Below are 24,820 nucleotides of genomic sequence, written 5' to 3'. Positions count from 1 at the left end.
ATTTTCTTCTGTCATCCATTTTGGATTGGGAATTAAACGAGTCACCTGCATGTCCTTATGAATAGGTTCACTTGAGACCTCTCTGAAAACTGGCTTGAAATTATACCATGTTATCTGAACATGGAGGAGCACAAGAAAAGGGGATAATTAAAGAAATGAGTGGGAGATCTCTGTTGTCTCAGTGATTTTCTTATTATTTTCGATGAAATGCCTTATCAGAAATAGGCCATTATAGTTTAAATGATGAGACAGAGTTTGAAAAGGATTTGAAACTCCATCAGACACTTTCTGAGCTTGGAGTTTTAGCCTCATTGTTTTCCAAACTCCCAATTTTTCCTCCGCAATGAACAATAACTTTTTGATTAAACAGCTGGCAGTTACTATTGAATGCCTCACATTTAATAACAAAAGTCTTCCTTCAGAACAGGAAATTTTATCTAAATTGCTTTGCTCTTCTTTGGTGATTGTGAACTTCTAAAGTCTGACAGGACTGATAACATGAAAAAAATAAAAATTTCTCTCAAGAAAGTGATTACTTTTTAAAAGAAAGAGCCCAAACTAAATGAATAATTCTTCTGCAAGGCATAAGTTAAGGCACATAAGTTGTCCTCTCTGTAAACATTATTAAAAAACAATCAAGTTTGTACTGACACATTTATGTTGGGAAGACTAGAGACAACTATAGTCTTCTATAGACTTCTTTTATAGACTATAGAAGGTCCTAAGTCAAGGACCTTCATTAGTTTTGTTCTTTTTTTTTTTTTTTTAAGATTTTATTTATTTATTTGACAGACAGAGATCACAAGTAGGCAGAGAAGCAGGTAGAAAGAGAGAGAGAGAGGAGGAAGCAGGCTCTCTGCTGAGCAGAGAGCCCAACGCGGGGCTCGATCCCAGGACCCTGGGATCATGACCTGAGCCGAAGGCAGAGGCTTTAACCCACTGAGTCACCTAGGCACCCCTAGTTTTGTTCTTAATAGGAGCAGATACCATTATACAGTTATCGCTGTGTTTGGCACATAGTACTGAGTGCCCTATATGTTAGTACCCCAACGTCAGTCCTTTCTGTCCTCCTGCTGGCATTTTCCTTTGGCTGAAGCCAACTGGAATCAAAAGGGAAAGGGAGAGAACTTGTCAGTGCTTTGGCATAAAGTAAGGCAAAATGGGCCAAAGAGTGTATCTGGAGGGAGTAAATGGGGATCTCCAGCTCATCTTAGTTTATATTCATAGCGTCTGCCACTATTTGAAACTATTATGTTATTTGTTTTGTTTTTTTTTTTTTTCATCTACACTATAATGCAGGTTCCAGGAGACGGGGATATAATCTTGTCAAAATTTGAGTGCCTGCCTGTATGTTATCTATCCATCCATCATCTTTGTAGTTATTGATGGGGCATGATCAGGAGAATTTTTATTTATAGGTGCTCCAAAAGGATGGGATGCTGAAGTTTTCTTTGTACTGCTTTCTTGTGTTTTTCATTAACTAGAAACAGACCCTTGGAGAAGCTCAGTGACTGCTGTTTGAGGGAACACATGATTCAAATAAGCCCTCCATCAGAGTTTGTTTTCTTCAGTGAGGCCAGACCTGTACCTAGAAGTCTGTTTTTATGAGGAGCTTAGGAATCTGTATCTTTGAAAATCTTACTAGGCTATCTTGTCTACCTAGGTTTGGGAGCTGCCTGAGGACCTCATTGGTGCTTTCCAAGGTCCTGCAAAAGTAAAGAGGTCAAAGAATACAGGTCTCTGTCTGCCTCTATTTTGAGAATGCAAAAGTTACAGGTCAGGGTTCGTCGGTGATTGTATTAAGACTTAATGGAGGGAGAAAAATATTCCCCTTGTCCCTTACCATAGCTGTTAGACCCTGATATATTTCACAAGGATTGTTTGGAAATGGTCAATCATGAAGCCTTTAGGGACACATCCATTTGTTCTGTGAAGCTTTAAAATGTTACGTGAGGATGTCACATACACTCTAAGCTTGACAGATGGCTTTTGGGTGTTCCGATATTAATATAACAAGAGGCAGATGGACGTTGGATCAGAATACCTTCAATGTCCTCTCTGACCCTGAGAGTCCTGGTTACCAATGTGTGCGTCATACGAACAGCAGGCGTTCGATTTAACATAACATTTAAATTTTCATCTAGCTGAATAATAAAACGCAGTTAACTAAACTATCACTCAGGATTATCAGCAAATATTTTGGAGGCAGCTAGCATAGGGCATAATTGAATGCTGTAATCAGTGCATTTTGTCTTAACTCCTGGGTAACAAGGGACCAATGACTTTGGCTTCAGTGTGCCATCAGTGGTAACACATAGGGCGTGATTTAGGAGGTTCTTAGCCCCCTTTGCTCTCAAGTTGCTACCCCCACGTTCTTAATGAAATTGGAAGGCTGATGTTGGGTACTGTTCTTGAAGAAGTTTAGCCAAGTAGCTTAGATGCGGTTTTTGCTTTTTTTCACCTAAAAATGTTTTAAAGTGTCTTTTAGATTCTTCTGTGAAAATAAGAGTATTGATCTTACCTAATAACATTAATTCATTTTATTTTGTTTTTTTAAAGATTTTATTTATTTATTCACATAGAGAGAGAGAGACAGTAAGAGAGGAAACACAAGCAGAGGGAGTGGGAGAGGGAGAAGCAGCCTTCCCGCAGCGCAGGGAGCCTGATGTGGGGCTCGATCTTAGGACCCTGGCATCATGACTGAGCTAAAGACAGATGCCTAACTACTGAGATACCCAGGTGCCCCCACATTATGTCATTTTAAAAAAAGCATTTATAATTTACAACATAGTTTTATTTAGATCATCTGTTTTATGTTCATTGAAAACCCGTGTAGAAGTTTTCTTATTTATTAAAAGTTTAAAGAAACTGAGGGTTCAGAAAGGTTCAGTAACTTGTCCCAGTTCACAAATCATAAATAATTTAGGTAAGGCACCAACAGAGGTTTTCTGACTCTAGTCCCATGATCTTTCTGTATGTTATGCTGTTTAACCCATTGCTAATATTTGGCTTTGTAAGTGCAGGATCTATAGAGGATTATAAAGCGGTATGGAATGGTAGAAATGTATACCTGGATTTGAATTTAGGCTTCACTATTTACTGAACAGTATTAGGCAGGTCATTTTTTTTTTTTAAAGATTTTATTTATTTATTTGACAGAGAAAGATCACAGGTAGACAGAGAGGCAGGCAGAGAGAAAGAGAGGGAAGCAAGCTCCCCGCTGAGCAGAGAGCCTGATGCGGGACTCTATCCCAGGACCCTGAGATCATGACCCGAGCGGAAGGCAGCGGCTTAACCCACTGAGCCACCCAGGTGCCCTGAGGCAGGTCATTTAACCTCTGAACATCTGTAATTTGAGTACATCAATGCCTGACTTTCAGGGTTTAAGGATTATAAAATGTGCAAAGTTCTGGCATTGAGTAGGCACTCAGAGGCAGCTCTTCAGACTTTTGAGGCTGTGTCTGAGCTTGAGTTTTACTGTCCTTGCCAAGTGAGTGGTCTTCCACCCTGTGGAAGTTCACTGCCTCCTAAGGCTGTTACTTCCCTCTGTGTTTTCTGACTTTCAGAAGATTTTTCCTATCTTGAGCCAAAAATGCCTCTTCATAGCTTACGCTTATTGGTATAAATTTTCCTTCTTTTAGCTATGCAGGATGAATCTTATCCCTCTGGTACATGACAGTCCTCCAAATATTTGAAGACTTTATCATGGTATCTCTTACTCTTTACTTCTTCAGACTGAACCTTCTTTCATCCTTCAACCATTCGTCAGTTTTTAAAAAAGATTTTTATTTATTTATTTTCAGAGATCACAAGTAAGCAGAGAGGCAGGCAGGGGAGGGGGGAAGCAGGCTTCCTGCTGAGCAGAGAGTCTGGATGTGGGGGGCCTGATCCCAGGACCCTGGGATCATGACCTGAGCTGAAGGCAGAGGCTTTAACCCACTGAGCCACCCAGGCGCCCCAGTCGTTCTTCATTTGATTGGGTTCACAATCTTCCTTTTTTTTTTTTTTTTCATTAAAGTTTGTTCAGCATTTGAGAAGTTTCTACAACTAAGTGTGATTATCTCTGGACAGATTGGTTCAGATTATAATGAGATAATTTTCTTATGGTACAGTTTAAGATCACAACATCCTTTTTGACAGCCTTATCTTAGCTCACTGTGGACCAAAATGGCTAAATATTTTTTAATATGTATTCCCGTTAAGTAATAGGTCTCAGATTCTGTCTTTGAGCAACATAGTCTCAAAGCATGGAGCCTTCTATTTTTCCATGTTAAAATTCATCCTATTTGCTCTAATTACTTCCTATTAATGTTTCTCTTAACCCTGATGATATATCCTAAATCTGGAATGATTGAAACCATCATACCAACTTCTCGTTTTCCCGGAAACTCAAGCACATCTGTCAGTACACTGCCAAATCATAAATAAAAACACAAAATAGGGCAGACCTAACAGAGCCAGTTGTCTACCCGAATCCACAGTCAGCATTATCTTGGAATGGTATCTGAATCATAAACTTTTGGTGGAGAGTAATGGTTGGTAAGAAGTAGTGAGAGAGAGCTCTTAGGGACATAAATATGGTTAAGAAGGGAAAATACCTTGGTATGGAGACCTAGATGAGGAAAGATAAAGGAGATAGTAAGTTCTAGTTGGTAGGTAACAAAGGTATGAATTTTTTAAATCTAAGTATAATTAGCATGCGGTATATTAGTTTTGGATGTACAATATGATGATTAAACGGTTCTATACATTATTCAGTGCTTATCATAAGTGTATTTTTTAATTCCCTTTATGTATTTCATCCATTCCCCCACCCATCTCCTCTTTGGTAACCACCATTTCTCTGTATTTAGAAGTGTGCTTTTCTTTTTTCTTTGTCTTGTTTCTTCTACACATGAGTGAAATCATATGGTATGTCTTCCTTTGCCTTTGCTGAGTATTAAATTGAGATTCATCCGTGTTGGAAATGGCAAGATTTCATTCTTTCTTATGGCTGAGTAATATACTGCGTGTGTGTGTGTGTGTGTGTATTCTTCTATGAACAGATACTTGGTTTGCTTCTGTACTTTGGCTATTGTTAATAATGGTATAATAAACACAGGGGTGCATATATCTTTTTGAGTATTTCTAGTGTTTTCAACTTTTTGGGTAAATAACCAGTAGTGGAATTACTAGATCCTATGGCAATTCTATTTTTTATTTGTTGAGGAACCTCCGTACTGTTCCTCACAATGTTGATATCACCTTGCATTCCCAGCAGCAGGGCCTGAGGGTTTCTTTTTCTCCACCTCCTTGCCAACACTTACTATTTTTGACTTTAGCCATTCTGACAGGTGTGAAATGATCTCATGGTGGTTTTGGTCCACATTTCCTTGATGACGAGTGATGTTGAGCATCTTCTCATATGTCTGTTGTTCATCTTTGTTTCCTTTGGAAAAAAATGTCTATTTGTGTCTGCTGGCCATTTTTAATTGCATTATTGTTTGGTTTTGAGTTGTGGAAGTTCTTCATAGATTTTGGAAATTAACTTGGTAAAGGTATGAATTTGAGTGTTTTCTAAGTGGATGAAGTAGGTCATCTGAGGACTTGATGGTCTCCGAGAAGATCTCCTCTCTCTGGAGAGAACCTTTTTTCTGGCAGAGTCTCTCCAGAAGTATTTTCTAATCTCATTTGAACACTATTGGCCTTTGATTTACCGCAACAAAGGTATCTCCTTCCAGATTTCAACTTTGCTGCCTCTTTTTGTTTGCATTTGTACTTCCTTTGCATCCAGCTGGCAAGGAACCTGCGGAGCCCTGCTACTGTCCTCCCTCCTGAGCTCTGCATGGATTTATCTTGGAATTCAGTTCTTACATGTTGGGGGCATAGTGTGTTCATGCCTATAATCCACTCCCCTGACTAGTCTATTTTCTCCTGTATAAATGCCAGAGGTACATTTTTTGAATCAAGACATTTGCTGTCAGCTGGTTTTGTTAAACAGATGGGTGGGAGGAGACTGCAGACATTCCTTTCATGTTTTTCTGGTTCTGTGTGATGTGTACTCCATGTTAGTAAATAATTAATAGCCAGGCCACCTGACATGGAAATTCAACAAGTAACTCATCAATGTAGACAGCAAACATTCCTGTATGTTTTGAGCAAGTATTTTGTAGCTGGCCATGAATGTGCAGCAATTGTCAGGGCCAAAAATACTGCTAATGATACTATAGATGATTTGTTCATTTAAGTAGAGTTGAAGAACTCTGTTCCCACGTTTGCCCTATGATACCAAGACTGGGAGGATTGTGTTAGGCCCCTGTTGACATAAGACCAAGGAGGGACTTAGCCTCCTGTGCAGTCATTACCACCTTTTAGTGAGGGGGAAACAGCATGGGAATTGCTTTGTGTTCTGCATAGGGCACTTTCTCCGAAGAGCACTGTGGTATTCACTAGTGCCAGCTAAAAGGCAGTGGAAGGTGAGGCTCTTGTCTGGCAAGGGAAGGTCATTGCCCACTTTGCTCTTGAGGGAGAATGTGAACATTTTTCTTCAATTCCAGCCAAAGCCCAAGATAAACCTCTTCATTTGGCATGCCATTTGGGCTTCATATTGTCTTATTGAACAGCAGCATAATACATGTTGATCCACATGGTTTACATTGGAAATTCATTCTTGTCTATAATTGGGAGAGGTACCGTGGTGTCCCTTCAGACGTCTGTCTTCATCTAGGTAAATAGAAATCCAATATTCCTTCATAAGTAGTGTTGTTGAACCGTTGCATTGCTTTGTGTCGAGCTCTGAGGGCTTTATCTGTTAACAGAAAATTGAGTACTTCATGGAATATTGACTGGTCTTTTAAGCAGGTGGGACAGTTGCTAGGGATGGCGTTCTTAACCAAAGTCATGAATAAAGAGATGTCGTACCTTGTGAAGAAAATTCCTGATGTGAGCCCTTAATTCAGGGAGTGACTTTGACGAGAAGTATCAGTTGTTCTTTACATTGTTTGTTCCTCTGAGGCAGTTTATATGTTTGACTGGTTGTTTAATTTTGCATGGTATTGTATTAGAAATGAGATACATGTTAAAATACCCATGTATACTAATGGTATGCAAACTTCCCATCCATTCTTCCAATATAGCTTAATAGACCGTGCCTCATTTGAGTGCAAGGCCTAGAAACATGACCTTGTAGGAACTGGGTTTTCTTTAGCCATAAGGAAGGGTAGATTGTAGATGGTTGTAGGGTGAATACCTGATTTCTATCAGACAGCCTGTGGGAATGTGGTAAATTTGGACTGATTATAATGCATTCAACTTTAGCATTAAATCATGTGCTTATCAAAAGGACTGCATTTGATCTAATTAATTTTCAAGTTACTATTTCTCTTGTCCTTCCTGTCTGGTTTTCCTGTGAGTGAGTTGTCTGCCTGACAGATTCAGACCAGCTATCCCTATCTTTTTTTTTTTTTTTTTTTTTTTTTGTGGATGAAAGACTGAGAGGGGCCCATCTTGCTCTTTAGTTCGGTCATCTTGTGTTGATCTCATGAACTGAAGATGGTGAAGAAGACCCTTGAAGAGCATGCTTACATTTCAGTTGTTTTCACTGACTACAGTATCTGCAGGAAAATGTCAAGTTTGTCCCCCTAAAGTGTTTGCTGAATTACTTTAGAGCTTGTCTATCTGCCTGTAGCCCTCCTCTTTTGAAGATAGTATCAGGGAGCATTTTCATTCATTTATTCAATAAATAGATGGAGTAGGCATCTGCTTTGATTAGCACTGTTCTAGATGTTGGGGATACTGACAAGATAAGATAGATAAGGTCTCTGCTTCCAAGATTCTTGCTTCTGGTAGGAGGAGACAGTCGATCAGGAAAGAGCCAAGACAATTTTGGAGACTTATTAGCTTTGATAAGAGAATAAGCGGAGTGTTGGGTGGTAAGTTGCTACTTCACATAGGATGGTCAGGGAAGGTCCAGGGGAAGGAGACCCTGGAGCAGACGCAAGGATGTTGTGTTGCGGGTTTTATTTCCTGCACACTCAGCAGGTGATTGGTGGTTGTAGCAGTTAGGAATTCCAGGCACAACTCGAGGATCTGAGTGTTGGGTCCAGAGTACCAGAAAAGATCAATTCCTTCTTTCTTGGCAGGGAGGTCTGAGAAAGCAGGCTCAGGTGGGATCAGACTCCTAGAGCTTCCAGTGAGCAGTGAGGGATACATGGTCCTACGGTCAAGTGCTAGAGAGAAGGTCCAGAGGGGTCATCCAGGTGGGGAGGTTCTCAGAGATGGGTCAAGAACTAACATGCAGGGCAGGCAGGATATATATTTTCAAAGGGGTGTATGAGGGCAGTCCGAAGTAAGAAGCTAAAGGGAGGGCCTCTGCTCACGGCAGCCATCTTTATTTTCCCAGAAGCCTTTCCTGTGGATTGGCTAAAACCCATTCAGGTCCCAAATGGCCCTCACAATGTGCCTAGTCCTGGACTGAACAAAAGTATTAGGAATAATGTCCTGTCCTATTTTATTCCTATAAGAACAGTGTATTGATTGTTGTTATTGGTTAGGTTATTGTGTATCTAAACACACAGTGTAATAAATGAGCAAATCGTCTACCTCTTTTTGAGTCTTTGTCTAAATCTATGTAATTTTTTTTCTTAATTCAAGTCTTTTGGTTTTGTTTTGTTTTTAAAGAGTTTGTCAGAGAGAGAGAAAGAGCATAAGCAGGAGCCGCAGGTGGAGGGTGAGGGAGAAGCAGGCTTCCCGAGGGGCAAGGAGCCAGATGTGGGACTCAATCCCAGGACCCTGGAATCATGACCTGAGCTGAAGGCAGATGCTTAACCCACTGAGCCACCCAGGCATCCCTAACCTTATATAAATTTATGTTGAACTTTGAACAAAAGTCAAACTTGTTAAATGTTAAAGAACTTCATATTTAGGAAGGATATAAAAATTCTAAGATGTTTGCCCAGGGGGCTCCTGGGTGGCTCAGTCCGTTGTGTCTGACTCTTGGTTTTGGCTCAGATCATGATTTCAGGGTCTTGAGATCAAGCCCTGCCTGGGGCTCCATGCTCAGTGGGGAGTCTCCTTCCCTCCTTCTGCTCCTCCCCTTGCTCTCCTGCTCGCTCTCCCTTAAAAATAAGTTTGCTTAGAACTTAGGATAATGTAGAAAAGTTTGATTTATGGCTTGAAAGAATGAAAGGAATCCAATGAATATTTTAAAACTAAATTTTAAAACACAAACATTTTAGGATGTCTTAGAAAATATACTTTGTCTTAAAGTTTTTAATCCACAGTTTAGTATCTAAGTTGTCAGTTTACTCTGTAACTGAAGAGGTTAAACTGTAACAGAAATGAATGCTGTTGAGTCCTTTGGTTGTTTTTTCCTTCTCCCTCCCTGTTACTTACTTACTTGTCCTAGCTTTTAAATTTGTAAGTGAAAAGAAATTGAGAGCTATAAAACTTTCAAAGTGGAAGAAACTTGAGACAGAGTAGATAATAGGTTCTTGAATTTTGACATTGACATGGCATCTCTTTAAATACACTCCATGAGACAGGTGATGTCCTTCCTTTAAACTGTATTGCAAAGCCCAAGCAGGCATCTAAGCTACTGGTAGTCCCATTTCAGTAGATTCAGTCAGTGGGAGATGAAGCCAGTGGTCTAGTGGGTCATGGGACCTGTGATTCTCGGCATTCTCAGGCACCTGGGAGTTTAACAAGAGAGTTTAACTTGGCACCTACCAAGTGCCAAGGCTTTATTTATTTATTTATTTAAAAGATTTTATTTATTTATTTGAGAGAGAGAGAGAGTGAGAGAGAGCATGAACGAGGAGAAGGTCAGAAGGAGAAGCAGACTCCCCATGGAGCTGGGAGCCCGATGCGGGACTCGATCCTGGGACTCCGGGATCATGACCTGAGCCGAAGGCAGTCGTCCAACCAACTGAGCCACCCAGGCGTCCCAGTGCCAAGGCTTTAAACACGTATTTCATTGAAGCCTTAAGGCAACCAATACCATCATCAGTAATAGTTCTGGGTTTATTTGTTTGTTTAATTGTGGAATCTGACTTTCAGAGAAATAACTCAATTAAGGTCATATAGCTAGTCGAGTACAGAACTAGAATATAAATGCAAATCTGTTTTATCCTGAATTCATGTCGTCTTTGCTACACCATCCTATCTCTGTCATCTCTTGGCTTCGTGTGCGTGAAAATACATCAGTCCTCTTTGAGTTTTAGTGGGGCGTACTAGGGCAAATAATGTACTTGGCCACAACTACAGAAAATCTTTATCTCAGTGGGTTAACATAGATTTTTATTGCTTCGGTAGCATGCGTTGGGTGTGTCTTGCTGGCAGGTGGCCTTTCTATGTCATTTAGGAATCTAGGATCTTCCATCTGTGGCCTCTTCACTCTCTGTCTCCTCTAGTTAGCTAAAAGACAAGGTGGAGGAGGGAATGTTGAAAGATGCCTGAAGAAGATATATTTGGGGAAAAGGTAGGCCTGGAAGGGTTGTACGTCTGCTCACATGAGATGGCCACCCCCAGCTATGAGGTTGGCTGGAAATGGCAGTGTAGCTGTGAGCCCTGGAGGGAGAGAAAAGGGGCTTCTGGGAGAGCTTATCAGTGTTGGCCACATGCTTTAGCCTATGAGCTTGTTTTCCCCTTTCCTTCCTTCCTTCTTTTCTTTCTTTCTTTTTTTTTTTTTTTTAAACCATCTTAATTTTATTGTTTTCAGTGTTCCAAGTTTCATTGTTTATGCACCACACCCAGTGCTCCATGCAATACGTGCCCTCTGTAATACCCACCGCCTGGCTCATCCATCCCCACATGCCCCTCCCCTCCCCTCCCAAACCCTCAGCTTGTTTCTCAGAGTCCACAGTCTCTCATGCTTCATTCCCCTTTCCTTCTTGACGAGTAAGTCAAGTCAGGAATTTTAACTCACTTGAGTGAGTAGCACAGATTAGGGTTCGGGGCTCAAGTAGAGCTTTGCGATTTACAAAGCATTTAACCACGGACAAGGCATTTAACCGTGGTGCACCCAGAACACCTACCTGACGGTGGTGTTGTGAAGGATAAGCGAATGAACCCATGGAAAGCCCTCCACGTGCACTGCTTGGCACACACTAAGTAAGTGCTGGCCGTTCTGTCTGCATGTCAGCTCCACTCCGTTTTTCATCCAAAAATGTGCTCCGGTGTTCCCTTCCTTGGCAAGTCTTCTCCGATTATGACAGAATTCTGTTCTTTCTGCTTTCATAGATCACTGCACCTCACTCAATGATAAGGTGTGTGCCTGTGTGTTGTCATCCTGGCTCAGGCATTTGACCTGAGGACAAGGACTTGGCCATATTAATTATGCTGGCTGTGTGTCCGGAGCCAACACCATATCAGACACATCGTAGACAATCCGATCTGGATGTGAAGGAAACCTCATGAACCCAAACACTGGAGTATCAAGTTTCCATTTCCTGACCACATGGGAAACCAAGGAGTTCATTCTGTTAGCTTTGACTTTTTATTTGACTTGCGTGATACCAGATTTAAGTGACAGATCACTGTGCCTTACTTGCCTGTCGGCCTGAGCGAGTACCTAAAAACAGTAACCCAGGGCTTGGCACTTCTGTCAAGATTGTATTTGTCTAGCACGTCGGTGGCCACTCCCTTTGGAAAAGAGGTTCAGATAGGGATATGAGACTCTTCTTAGCTTACGATGTGTTGCCAGCATTTATCTGTGTAATACTTGTTTTGTTTCATTCATTCATCTTTCAGTCATTCACTTTTTCCTCCCTTTTGCCCTTCCCAATCCCTTGGGAAAATACTACCATGTGCCTTTGTGAGTCTTTAAATTTGTAGGTGTCCTTGGCTAATGGATGTAAAGCTATTTTGAATGTGTGTATGTATAGTTAAATATTTTACAGACCCTCTTTGTTTTTTTTACTGTAGTCTCAAAACTATCTTTAAACTATTTTAAAATAATTTTAATCTTACAAGAAAGCTTTCAGAATGGCACAAAAAACAATCCTACACTTGGCACAGATTCTGGTGTGTGTTTACATGTGTCTGTATTTATACATAGACACACTGTTATTTTGAAGCCTTTGAGAAGAAGTTGCAAATATCAGGACTTTACCCCTAAATACTTCAGTGTGTATTTCCTAAGAACAGGGCACTTAAATATATACATGACCAATTCTCGAAAATCAGAAAATTGAACATCAATTCAATACTAGTATATAATGTAGAGTTAAAGTTTCACCAATTTCCCTACTGAAGTCTTGCATAGGACTTTTTTTTCCCCCTATTCCCAGGTCCAAACCAGGATCCTGTGTCACGTGAAGTTTTTATGTCCCTTTGGTTTCTTTTCTTTCTTTCTTTTTTTTTTTTTTTTTAAGATTTTTTATTTATTTATTGTCAGAGAGAGAGAGCACAAGCAGGCAGAGGCGAGAGAGAAAGCAGGCTCCCCACTGGACAAGGAGCCCGATGTGGGACTCAATCCCAGGACCCCGGGATCACGACCTGAGCAGAAGGCAGAGGCTCAACCGACTGAGCGACCCAGGCGTCCCATCCCTTTGGTTTCTTTTAATCAGCAGATGTTCCTCAGTCTTTCCTTTTCTTACCTGGAAAATTGAAAGAGCACAGGCAGTTATTTTGTGGACTATCTCTCAAATTTGGTTTTTCTGCTTTCCTTTTAAGAAAATTTCTAAAATCGATTTAGTTAAGATACAGGGTATCATCAGTTTCAGGAGCAGAATGTACTGATTCATCAGTTGCAGATGTTCATTCCATCAGGCGCCCTCCTTAATGCCCATCCCCCAGTTACTCCATCCCCGTGCCAGCCCTCCCCCCCAACCAACAACCTGCAGTCTGGTTTTTTTTTTTGACACTGTTTCTAAGTTCTCTTCATTTTGCTCTGTCTGAATCTGGTTTGTTGATATTGCCTGCTACGTGGAATTCTCCAGTGAGGTCCACCACTTGTAGTAAATTGGCAGGACTGGGGGTGGGGGGTGTGGGGGGTGGGGAGAGGCAGCAGCCAGCAGATGTTCTTGGCATCAGGAGGGGATCCTTATGGGGGCTGTGTGACCCCTGAAATCAGTACACCCCTTTGACACAGGTGCTGGGTCACTGCCCTGCTTTAAGCTAATAAATGAGAAAGCAAACATCTGAGGCCCACTATTTTTATGGCCGAAGGAGCATTTATACTTGGGAAGATAAGGCATGATAGAAAGTTGATTTTTTAAAAAAAAATCGTTCCTGTACTTTATAAACATTGATTAACAGCCCACTCTGCTCACTGGAGCTCACCTTGTGGCATACTGAAAACCAAAAAACAAAACAAAACAGAACATTGAAATCGAAAGCTCTTCTCATTCTGACAGATGCAAAATGTTTTAAAATGAAAGGTTCAGATAAATAGTTTGACAGTATCTTCAATGTATTAGTAAAACAACCTCACAGAAAATTATGCTTCTGCCTCTTAACCTAAATACACCGATTTCCATTTCTTTCCTGTGTCCTATGAAATTCACCACCCTGGAACATAATTTCTGCATCCTTGTCTCCATAGCTCGTAAATAATTTTACATTCTACTTTCCTCCAGTGAAAATTATTTTGTCTGTACTTTCCCATATTTCATAACCTGCATATTTGTCACTGTTAATGACTGTAGTAGATTACATCAAGCTGATCTATAACTTACACATTTCACTTTTGTTGTAAATTTGGCTCATTTCTAGTTTTTTTGTTTGTTTTTTGCAAATATTAGAAAAAAAAACCTTTAAAAGAAAGTGTAGAGCAACTCTTGGGTTAGAGCAATTTTGATAGATTGTTTTATCTAAAATCATTCATTCTAACATGTGAAAGATGTTGCATTCCTGTGGAGAAAACAGCGTGTCTTTTTAAGGGAGACTTACATTGCCTTGGTTATGTTTTGAGCATCCATTTATAATGAAAAGATAATTAGTACAGACAGACCGAATATATGCAGAGCTTTCTCCATTGAGTACCTTGCATTTATGTTGGGAAAGAGCACTTTTCCAGTGGGCAATAAGAGTGACAGACAGGTGGCTCAGTCACGTGACCGCTCCCAGCTGCAACAGCTCGTACTTGCTCACTGGCTGTGGCACAATGGGCAGTCTCTCAGTTCTTGACTTCTGGGAGCCACTGGAGAAACAGGTCACTCTGGCAGGTGGCAGGCAGGTCCCCTTCTGAAGTACCTGGAGTTGACTTCTCCTGTAGCTTCTCCAAGAACAGAAGAGTGCAGGGAGCAGACAGGCCATCCAGAATAATTGAAATTCCCTGAAATTCCCCACCCAGAATTCTTCTTCTTCTCCTTCTCCTCCTCCTCCTTCTTCTTTTTTTGTATTATGTTAGTCTGCATAGAGTACATCATTCGTTTCTGATGTAGTGTTCCATGATTCATTGTTTGCCTATAATACCCAGTGCTCCATGCAATCCGTGCGCTCCTTAATACCCATCACTGGGCTAACCCAGCTCCCTACCCTCTCCCCTCTGAAACCCTCAGTTTATTTCCCTTAGTCCCTAGTCTTTCATGGTTTGTCTCCCTCTCTGATTCCTCCCCCCTTCATTTTTCCCTCCCAGCTCCTAATGTCCTTCATACTATTTCTTATGTTCCACATATAAGTGAAACCGTATGATAATTGTCTTTCTCTGCTTGATTTATTTCACTCAGCATAATACCCTCCAGTTCCATCCATGTTGATGCAAATGGTGGGTATTCATCCTTTTGGATGGCTGAGTATATTCCATTGTATATATGGACCCCATCTTCTTTATCCATTCATCTGTTGAAGAGCATCTTGGCTCCACAATTTGGCTATTGTGGACATTGCTGCTATGAACATTGGGGTGATGTGCCCCTTCTTTTCACTACATCTGTATCTTTGGGGTAAATGCCCAGTGGTATAATTTCTGGATCATAGGGTAGCTCTATTGACTTCTTGAAGAACCACCATACAGTTTTCCAAAGTGATGGTACCAACTTGCATTCCCAGCAACTGTGTAAGAGGATTCCCCTTTTTCTACATCCTCTACAGCATTTGTTGTTTCTTGCCTTGTTAATTTTGGCCATTCTAAGTAGTATAAGGTAGTATCTCATTGTGGTTTTGATTTGAATATCTCTAATGGCTAATGATGTTGAGCATTTTTTTGCAAGTGTCTGTTAGCCATTCGTATGTCTTCAGAGAAGTGTCAGTTGATGTCTTCAGCCCATTTTTTGACTTACTTGTTTTCTGCATGTTGAGTTTGATAGAACTTGGTTACTCGCTCTTTATCTATAGTGTCATTTGCAAATCTCTTCTCCCATTCAGCAGGTTGCTTCTTTGTTTTGTTTACTGTTTTGTTTGCTGTGCAGAAGCTTTTTATCTTGATGAAGTCCCAAAAGTTCATTTTCACTTTTGACTCCCTTGCCTTTGGAGACATGTCTTGAAAGAAGTTGCTGTGGTCAGTGTTGAAGAGGTTACTGTTTATGTTCTCCTCTAGGATTTTGATGGATTCATGTCTCATGATGAGGTCTTTCATCCATTTAGAGATTTTTGTTTTTTGTTTTTTGGGTTTTTTTGTATGGTGTACGAGAATGGTCCAGTTTCATTCTTCTGTATATAGCTGTCTAATTTTCCCAGCCCTATTTATTGAAGAGTCTGTCTTTTTTTCCACTGGCTATTTTTTCCTGCTTTGTTAAAGATTAGTTGAGCACAGAGTTGAGGGTCCATATCTGAGCCCTCTGCTCTGTTCAATTAATCTATGTGTCTGTTTTTTTTCTTCTTTTTAAGAGATTTTATTTATTTATTTGACAAACAGAGATCACAAGTAGGCAGGGAGGCAGGCAGAGAGAGGGAGAAGCAGGCTCCCCGCTGAGCAGAGAGTCTGACGCGGGGCTAGATCCCAGGACCCTAGGACCTTGACCTGAGCCGAGTCTAGTGGTTAGGATTCGGCGCTCTCTCTCTATGTGTCTGTTTTTATGCCAGTACCATGCTGTCTTAGTGATCACAGCTTTGTAATATACCATCAGCTAATGCCATGAGGACTTCAAACACCATGCATAACTTTTGGTTCTGTTTTGAACTGTTTATTAATAACTGCATTCTTTGTCCCTGCAGAATTTATGAACGTGTGATAGACCCTCCTGAAACCAACCTTCCCCTAGGAAGCAACTTATGGCTTGGTCAACGCAACCAAAAGCATGGTTTATTCAAAGTAAGCACTTCTTTCTACTTCTGCCATGGGCTTTTCTATGTGCTTGACATGAATAATTGTCACAACAATTTTATGTAGTAGATGCTTTGAAACTAGACATAGTTAAGTGACTTGTTCAAGGTCACAGAGTTCACTCTACTGCCAAGTATGGATTATCCATAATGTAAATGATCCTCTATGTGTTTTTTACTTACCTAATTTTGAGAGCTTAAGATAACCTTCAGATTGGTTTCCATTCTTAGAATCTTGGGTAACAAATTTCAAGTTCTGTGAACTTTGGTGTTCTTATCTATCATGAAAATAATACAATAACTGCTCTGTTGTACTTCTTGAAACTGCATACAGTGATAAAATGAAGTTAAAAACATCATGAAATTTTAAGAAAGTCATCTTCAATAGAATGGGAGACTTTCACTTCTGGCACTGTGGTAGAGTAGATGTTTTAAAAAAGTCTCCTACTTCGAAATGCCTATTAATGCTGGATTAAACAAAACAAAAATCTTTGAAGACCCATCATTGCACTTACAAGAAAGGAAATTCTTAGTGGGCAAATACATGGAGGAAAGTGAAAACTAGAGGGATATCTGCCATTTCCAAGAAGTAGGAAACCTACATTTTTTTTTCTGTTATTCCAATTTGAGTGAAATATTGTTGACGTACCTATGTAATTTTAAGATATGTAACATATATGATTTGATATTCTTAAATGTTGCATAATGACTGTCAGTTTTAACTAACACCTCTCTCACCTCACATAATTATCACCGGCATTTTTGTCACCAGCATATTTAACATCTCCATCCTTGGCAAATTTCAAGTACACGTATTTTCACAGCAGTCACCGTGATGTCCATTAGATCTCCAGAATTTACTTGTGGCAATAAATATGGGGGTGAAAATCTCTTTGTGTTAGTGATTTAATTTCTCTTAGGTATATACTCAGCTTAATCCCCCCTGATGGAGGATTGCTAGATCGTGTGGTAGTTCCATTCTTTTAACTTTTGGAGGAGCTTCCACAGTGGTTGTCCCAATTTACATTCCCACAAAGAGTTCCTTGTTCTCCACACTTGTTATTTTTCTGTCTTTTTGATGACAGCCATTTTTCCAGATGTGAGGTGATCTTTCGTTGTTGTTTTGATCTCCATTTACCGGATGTTGACTGCCTTTCATGTATCTACAGGCCATTTGCATGTCTGTGGAAAAATGACTGTTGAGTTCCTCTGCCCATTTTTTAATCCACTTTTTTGCTCTTGAGTTGTGGGAATTTTAAAATATATTTTGGTTATTAACCTCTTACCAGATTGCTGATTTGCAAGTGGTTATTCCCTTTCCATGGGGTGATTTTTCATTTGGTCAATTATTTTTTTTTTGCTGTGTAGAAGCTTTTTAATTTGTGGATTTACTAAATAATTTTAATTTTATTGCTTATGCTTTTGGGGTCCTATCTGAAAAATGATTGCCAAAACCAATGCCAAGAAGCTTTTCCCCCCATTTTCTTCTAGAAGTTTTATGGTTTCAGGTTTGCTGTTTAAGTCCTTAATCCATTTCAAATTTTTATGAGTGATGATACAGGAATCCAACTTCTTAGTGTGGTTATCTAGTTTTCCCAACATTTGTTGAAGAGACGATCCTTATTGAATATTCTTGATTCCTTTGTCAGATAGTAGTTGCATGTGCAGGAGTTCATTTTTGGGCTCTCAATCTTGTTCTTTTGGTATCTGTGTCTGTTTCCCCCTGCCTCCTCTGCCCCACCAGACTGCTTTGATTATTGTAGTTTTGTAGTATACAGTTGGCTCTTGAACTAAAGGGGTTTGAATGGCATGGGCCCACTTATGTATGAATTTTTTTTGGTAAGTGTAGTACAGTACTGTAAATATTTTCTCTTTGGATTTTCTTAACATTTTCTCTCTAGCTTTAGTGTAAGGATACAGTATATAATACATATAGCTTACAAAATATGTATTAATTGACTGTTTATGCTACTGCTTAGGAATTACAGTCAAGAGTAGGTTATTAGTAGTTAAGTTTTGGGGTATCTGAACTTACATGTGCATTTTTGACTGCATGAAGTTTGGTGTTCTAACCTCTGCATCATTAAAAGTTCTAACATAGTTTGAAATCTGGAAATGTGATGCTTTCAGGTATGTTCTTCTCTTAGCATTACTTTGGCTATTAGGAATCTTCCTGGCTCCATACGGATTTTAGTGTTTTTGTTCTTTATTTGTTTGAAAAATACCATTTAAAGTTTGATAGGGATTGCACTGAATCTACAAATGGCTTTTGGTAGTGTGCGCATTTTAACAATATTCTTCTAATCCATGAATATGGTATATGTTTACATTTGTTTGTGTCTACATTAATTTTTATCAAAGCTTTTTGGTTTTCATTGTACAGATTTTTCTCATCCTTAGTCAAATCCCTAAGTATTTTACTGTTTTTCATGTTATTATAAATGGGATGTTTTTCCCTGATATTTCACTGTTAATAGAAATGCAACTGACTTTTATATGTTGACTTAGTATCCTGCTTTACTGACTTTATTTTTAAAAGTTTTTTTGGTGGAATGGTTAGGATTTTCTTTCTTTCTTTCTTTTTTTTAAAGATTTTATTTATTTATTTGACAGAGATCACAAGTAGGCAGAGAGGCAGGCAGAGAGAGAGGAAGGGAAGCAGGCTTCCCACTGAGCACAGAGCTGATATGGGGCTTTATCCCAGGACCGTGGGATCATGAGTTGAGCCGAAGGCAGAGGCTTTAACCCACTGAGCCAGTCAGGCACCCCTGGTTAGGATTTTCTATATGTGAAGTCTTATAACCTGCAAACAAAGACAATTTACTTAATCATTTATGATGTGGATGCCTTTTGTTCCTTGTCTGATTGCTCTGATGAGGACTTCTATTACTGTGTTGAATAGGAGTGGTGAGAGTGGGCCCCTTTGCCTTTTCATCTTAGAGGTAAAGCTTTTAACCTTCCACTATTGAGTATGATGTTAGCTGTAGGCTTGTCACACATGGCTTTTATCATGTTGAAGTATGTTCCTTTGCCCAATTTTTTGAGTCTTTTTATTATAAAGGAAATTGCATTTTGTCAAATGCTTCTTTTGCACCAGTGAGATGATTGTATGGTTTCTACCTTCCATTCTTTTGGGTTGTGTCACATTTATCCATTGAACCATACATTGAACCATTTTTGTATTCCAGGGAAAAATCTTGCTTGATCATAATGTATGATCCAATGCATCCTTGAATTCAGCTTGCTAACATTTTAATTTTTACATTTATATTCATTAGGGTTATTGGCCTGTTGTTTTCTTGTAGTATTACCTGATTTTGGTATCAGGGTAATGATTTTCTCCTTAAATTACGTGGGGATTTTGCGAAGACTTCCTCATTTTGGGGGAAGAGTTTGAGAAGGGTAGTTGTTAAATCTTACTTAAACATTGAGTAGAATTCACTGATGAAGCCATTTGGTTCTGGTCTTTTCTTTTCCTTTAAACATCAATGCATAACTTACATAGAACAAAATTCATTCCTCTAAATGTACAATTTTGAGTTTTGGAAAACTGATAGTCATGTAAACACCATCATACTGAAGATAAAGGACCATTTCATAACTTCCAAAAATTCCCCTGTTGTGATGCTTTTGATTCATCTCATCCTCTGTATGCAATGAACTACTGATCTGTTGTCTGGCCCTATAGTTTTGCCTTTCCCGGAATGTTCTGTATCATGTGTATATGTATGTTGAGATGCACCCATGTGCAATTCATTCTTTTGATGTACTCTAATTCTGTAGTATGGAGGTACTACAGTTTGTTTATCCATCCCTCGATTCATGGACTTTTAGGTTGCTTTGAGATTTGGGCAGCCACTAAAAATACTTGTGTACAGGTTTTTGTCTGAACACAAGTTTTCTTTTGGGTATGTACAAGTGGGATTGCTGGACTGTATGTGAAGTGTACGTCTAACTTTATTATAAAATTCCAGAATATTTTCTGGGTTGGCTGTACTATTTTGCAATATCACAACAATGCTTGGAAATCCCAGTGAGAACCTTAAATTTTAATAGTCTGTGTGGGATGGAAACAGTATCTTAGAGCTCATGTAACATTGGAAGATGGGCTAGAAACTTCTAAAAACAAAGCTACATCCTAGAAGATTACAACTCCAGCAAAATGATAGGCTGAATAGTCTACTACTTAGCCATGGGAAGCAATCCAGTAGCTAGTCATTCTCCACCTCAGTTTCATAGAGGAAAAAATAATTTTCTGGGAGGAATTTGAAACCATAGTCCTGAGATCATGTAGCTTTGAAATTTGGGTTTATTTTGGCCATGAAGCTCAAGAAGCTATCTTAAAGTGAACCTTGGTTGGGAACCTTGGGATTCTGGAGGAAGAAAATAACCTTTGGGGAAAGTTTTCTTCTATGCAAACCTAACAGGATTCCCATAGATTAAGTTCATACAAGTAGGATTTTTAATCCATTATGAGTGGGAGTTTGAAGGAGCAATAATGAATTAGCAATAATGAAGGGCTGCAGAAATTGGAATTCCAAGATAAAGGATTTTGAAAAGTCTGATGTTTTAAAATGTTTAAAGAAATGAAGTAACAAATGTGAGAGGACTAGAGAATATAAATGATGAGGGAAAACCAAAAAGAACTTGCAGAAATAAGAAAAACAATAATTGACATGGAAGAAAAAAACCTCAGTGAACCTGCTAAACAATAGATTAGATACAGGTGGGAAGAGCACTTGTAGAACAGAAAATATTATCAAAATAATCACCCTAATTATAGTATGAAGACAGAGAGGGAGATAGGAAAGAGCTTGTAGAGAAGTAGCACAAATACAAAAAAGGTATTCTAGATGTTTTTAGGGTGTGTATGTTCATACATATATACTTGAAAACTCCAGAAGGTTATAGAAGAGAGTAGAGGTACTATTAGAAGTATGATGGCTAAGAATTTTCTAAAATTGATAAAAGATACCAATTCTCACTTTTGTAATAATGTAGTCAAAGTGTGTATTAGCTCTTGCTGTTTCTCAAAAAACTTAACTATTTTTTAAGCTTCTGAGTTTTTTATTTAGGTCACAATTCTTCATGTTGATTAGATGACTTTTCTGGTCTGGCCTGGCTCTGCTGTTGACTGCTGGGCTCTGGTGTGGTCGGTGGTCATTTAGCAGATCAGCAGGAGGCAGGATGATTTAAGGTGGCCTCTTCACATCCCTGGTAATAGGCTGGCTGTTGACTAGTGTAACTTAGTTCTCCTCCATATGGTCTCTCATTCTCTAGTGACCTAGAAGCTTATTCACATGGCAGTCATAAGATTCCAAGTGTAAGAAGAGAGCAAGCTCTAGCATATTAGTGCTTTTCAAGGTTCAGCATTCCTTACCAGGTTTGCTAATATGTTACTGTCCAAAGCAAGTCATAACCAAAAACCAAACTCATGGTCAAGGGAGAAAGAGACTCCGTCTCTTAAAGGACATTTCTGCTGTTTCACATTGCAAGGATATGTCTACAAGGAGGGGAAGGATTTTGGACCATTTTACTCTATTACTCAAGTAAGATAAATAGGTACACTTAGAGATAATCCTGGAATAGTATCCCAAAGACCCAGAGAAGATGTTAACAGTAACCCTTAAAAGGTAAATTTTCCACAAAAGAATAACATAGATTGAGCAGCTGGCTTTTAATTAGTAAAAGCAGAAGCCAAACGATAATAATAAAAAAATGTTTTCATAGTTTTCAGGGAAAATAACTCCCAAATGTAGTAGCATATACCCAGCCTAATTATAATTTGAGAATGAACATGAAATGAGAATTTATAGACAAACTCTCAAATTTATGACTAATAGATCCTCATTAAGGAAACTTCACAGAAGGAAGACGTAAAAAATACAAGGGGAATTGGTGAACAAATGGAGGGTATACATAAACCTTAATCATTGCTTGATTAAATAATGACCAATTTTGGAAAAAATTAAAAATATTAAACAAAATGATGATGGGATTATCTGATTTCAAGTACTCTGAGGCCTTGTATTCCAAAAATGAATAGAGAAATTGGCTAACTGTAGACTAATTCACATGTTAAAAATCTAAAGTAACATCAAAATAATAGAAATATTACTTCCAGGTTTAAGTATTTGAGATTTTTTTTAAAAGTTCTATCAACCTAAAATAAGGCAAGAAGAGAACGAAGTTAGATACAATTCCATTTCACAATATTTACTGTCAAGTGATTTACACTTAGTGGTTAAAAGTACGAGTACTGTATTGGATTTATACAACTCAAGTCCTGATGTATATTGTTTATATTGAGACAATTAAAGATGCTGTCTTTGCTTTGGGGGCCACTGCTGAAACTCTGTGGCAAACATGATGTTCATTCCCTTTATGACTTCTGACTTCAGTGATAACCGTGAAAGGCATTTCAGGGCACCTTCCCACATTTGCAGGAAGGTTAGGTCTTCCCTCCTAAAAAGTTGAGACAAAAGTACGATGTGCAATCTGTGCCCATCTGAAAGGAGCATGAAGGACAGATTGTGTGAGGACACTTCAAAGGTCAGCCGACCGGCAAAGTCATCCACGTCTACAGGAGGAAATACGCCATCTACACTGAATGAGTGCAGCGAGAAGAGGTGGAGGGCACACCTGTCCACGTGGGCATTCCCTCTAGCAAGGTGCTTATCACTAGACTGAAGCTGGACAGACAGTAAAAAGGTTCTTGAATGTAAAGCCAAATCTCAGCAAGTAGGGAAGGAAAAGGGCAAATAAAAGGTAGAAGGAATTGAGGAGGTACAGGAATAAAGGAATCTTCTATAGGACTTCCAGTAAAAACTGTGAAGATGAGAAAGGATTCCTAAAGGTCGATAGTGAAGTGGTTAAAAAAAAAAAAATGTAACCGGCTGGAGTAAACAAAAGGAAGCTGTAGAATGCTCTGGCATTATCACACTTCAAGGCCCCCACATTTACCACATAATATTACCATCTTTTTTTAATGTAAGTCTTTAAAAATATTACTATTTAAATGATGCACACACCTATTATATAATCTGAAAATATACATTACAGCATTACAAAATATTCTGGAAAGGATGGTCTTTACGGGGTACTAGGTCAACTGAATATCCCGCTGGGGAAATAGCTAATCTTGACCTCTATTGCACAGTACATGCCAAATCAATTCCAGGGGATTATAGATATAAATCTGAAAGGTATACTAGTAAAGCCGAAAAAGATAGCATAGGAAAATAACTTTATGACCTTGATATAGGAAAAGTATTTCTTAAATGAGATGTAAAAGTAATAACTAAGAAAAAGGTTGATATATTGACTATGTTAAAATTTGCAACTTTTTTCCTTTCTCAAAACACCTAAGAGAGAGTAAAAAGGGATGCCCTCGAACGGAAGCTATTTGAAGTAGTTATATCCTACAAAGGCAGAAAAGGGAGAAATTAATTGAGTGAAATATCCAACTTAAGATGTCAGCAGATCATGAGAAAATTAACATATAAGAACAGAAATGAGAATAAATTTGGTCATTTGAAAAGACAAATCAAAGTTTGAGGAAGAAAAAGGAGAAAACATTAAAAAATACTGTGAACACTTAAAGGACTAGTTTTTTTTTTTTTTGTAATGGAAAATTAGAGAAAAACAGGCGATTTCTAAAAACATGGATTATCAAAATGGACTTCAGAAATGAAAAATGATCTTAGAATCAATAAGGTGTTCTAAAGGGTATATGACACAAAATCTCCATCAATGAGCTTTCGGTGCATAGCCAAGGGACTCAAAGCTTACTAGTTTGAAACAGCTGACAATACTGTTCTTTGGCACTTTGGCCTGGGCTGAGCTGAATTGTTCTATTCTGAGTGGGTTCGCTTATGTATTTTTGGTCAGCTGCTGGTTTTCTGGGGACTGGCTGTACTGGAATGGACTTTGCAGGGATGGCTCATCTCTGTGTCATGTGCTCTATTTTCTGGCAGTCTAGTCCAAGCTTATTTATATGGTAGCTAATCAGGGTTTCCAGAACTGGAGCAGAAGTGTGCAGTCTTTTGAAGTTGAGGCTTGTAACTTACATGTTTGTTGTTACTTTGCTACATTATATTGACCAATGCAAGTTAGAAAGCCAGATTCAAAAGTATGAGAATCATTTTCCATCTTTTTGAGGTGAAAATATTACAAATTCTCATTGCACAGGACAGCAATCCAGCAAAGAGCAAAGGATTGTGACCATTTTTCGCAGTTTACCACGTTTCTCTGTCAAATAAGTACTGAGTCCATGCATTTCTACAGGGGACCTCTGTAGCATCCAAGGAAATGGTTCTAATCTTATGTAAATTCTTATGGAGAGGAGAATGAATGAGGATGCTATCTAATACCTTGATTTCCAAACTGGACATGGATTTTATAAGAAAAGAACTGTATAAGCCCATGTACCTTTGAACACAGATTAGATTAAAACTTCTAAGGGAAAAAAAAAAGTGTGGGGGACCATTCAAATCTAGCTGTATGTATCTGCATATGTGAGAGAAACTAAGCTGGATATTTCAACAATGCAAATCTATGTTTTATTAAAAACTAATAAATTGCACATTAAACAGAAAAATCTATGGTTATCTCAAAGGCACAAAAACACTAGATAAAT

The 24,820-nt window shown here is 38.9% G+C and overlaps 1 protein-coding gene and 1 pseudogene across 2 annotated transcripts in view; both read left to right on the top strand.

Moving 5' to 3' along the window:
• NELL1 (neural EGFL like 1) overlaps positions 1–24,820 on the top strand; it is an 831,926-nt gene that overhangs the window by 146,483 nt on the left and 660,623 nt on the right. For both annotated transcript variants that reach the window (XM_004752144.3, XM_004752143.3), the window contains exon 5: positions 16,075–16,171. In XM_004752144.3, the coding sequence (XP_004752201.2) occupies positions 16,075–16,171 (97 nt within the window). The remainder of the gene's footprint in view (positions 1–16,074; positions 16,172–24,820) is intronic.
• Positions 22,549–22,980, top strand: LOC101674797 (annotated as a pseudogene).

This window comes from Mustela putorius, unplaced genomic scaffold, assembly GCF_011764305.1.
Source record: "Mustela putorius furo isolate JIRA1106 unplaced genomic scaffold, ASM1176430v1.1 tig00003859_pilon_pilon_pilon, whole genome shotgun sequence".
Taxonomy (NCBI): Eukaryota; Metazoa; Chordata; class Mammalia; order Carnivora; family Mustelidae; genus Mustela; species Mustela putorius.
The sequence above is the reverse complement of the archived record's forward strand: the minus strand, read 5'-3'. Positions and strand labels throughout refer to the sequence as shown.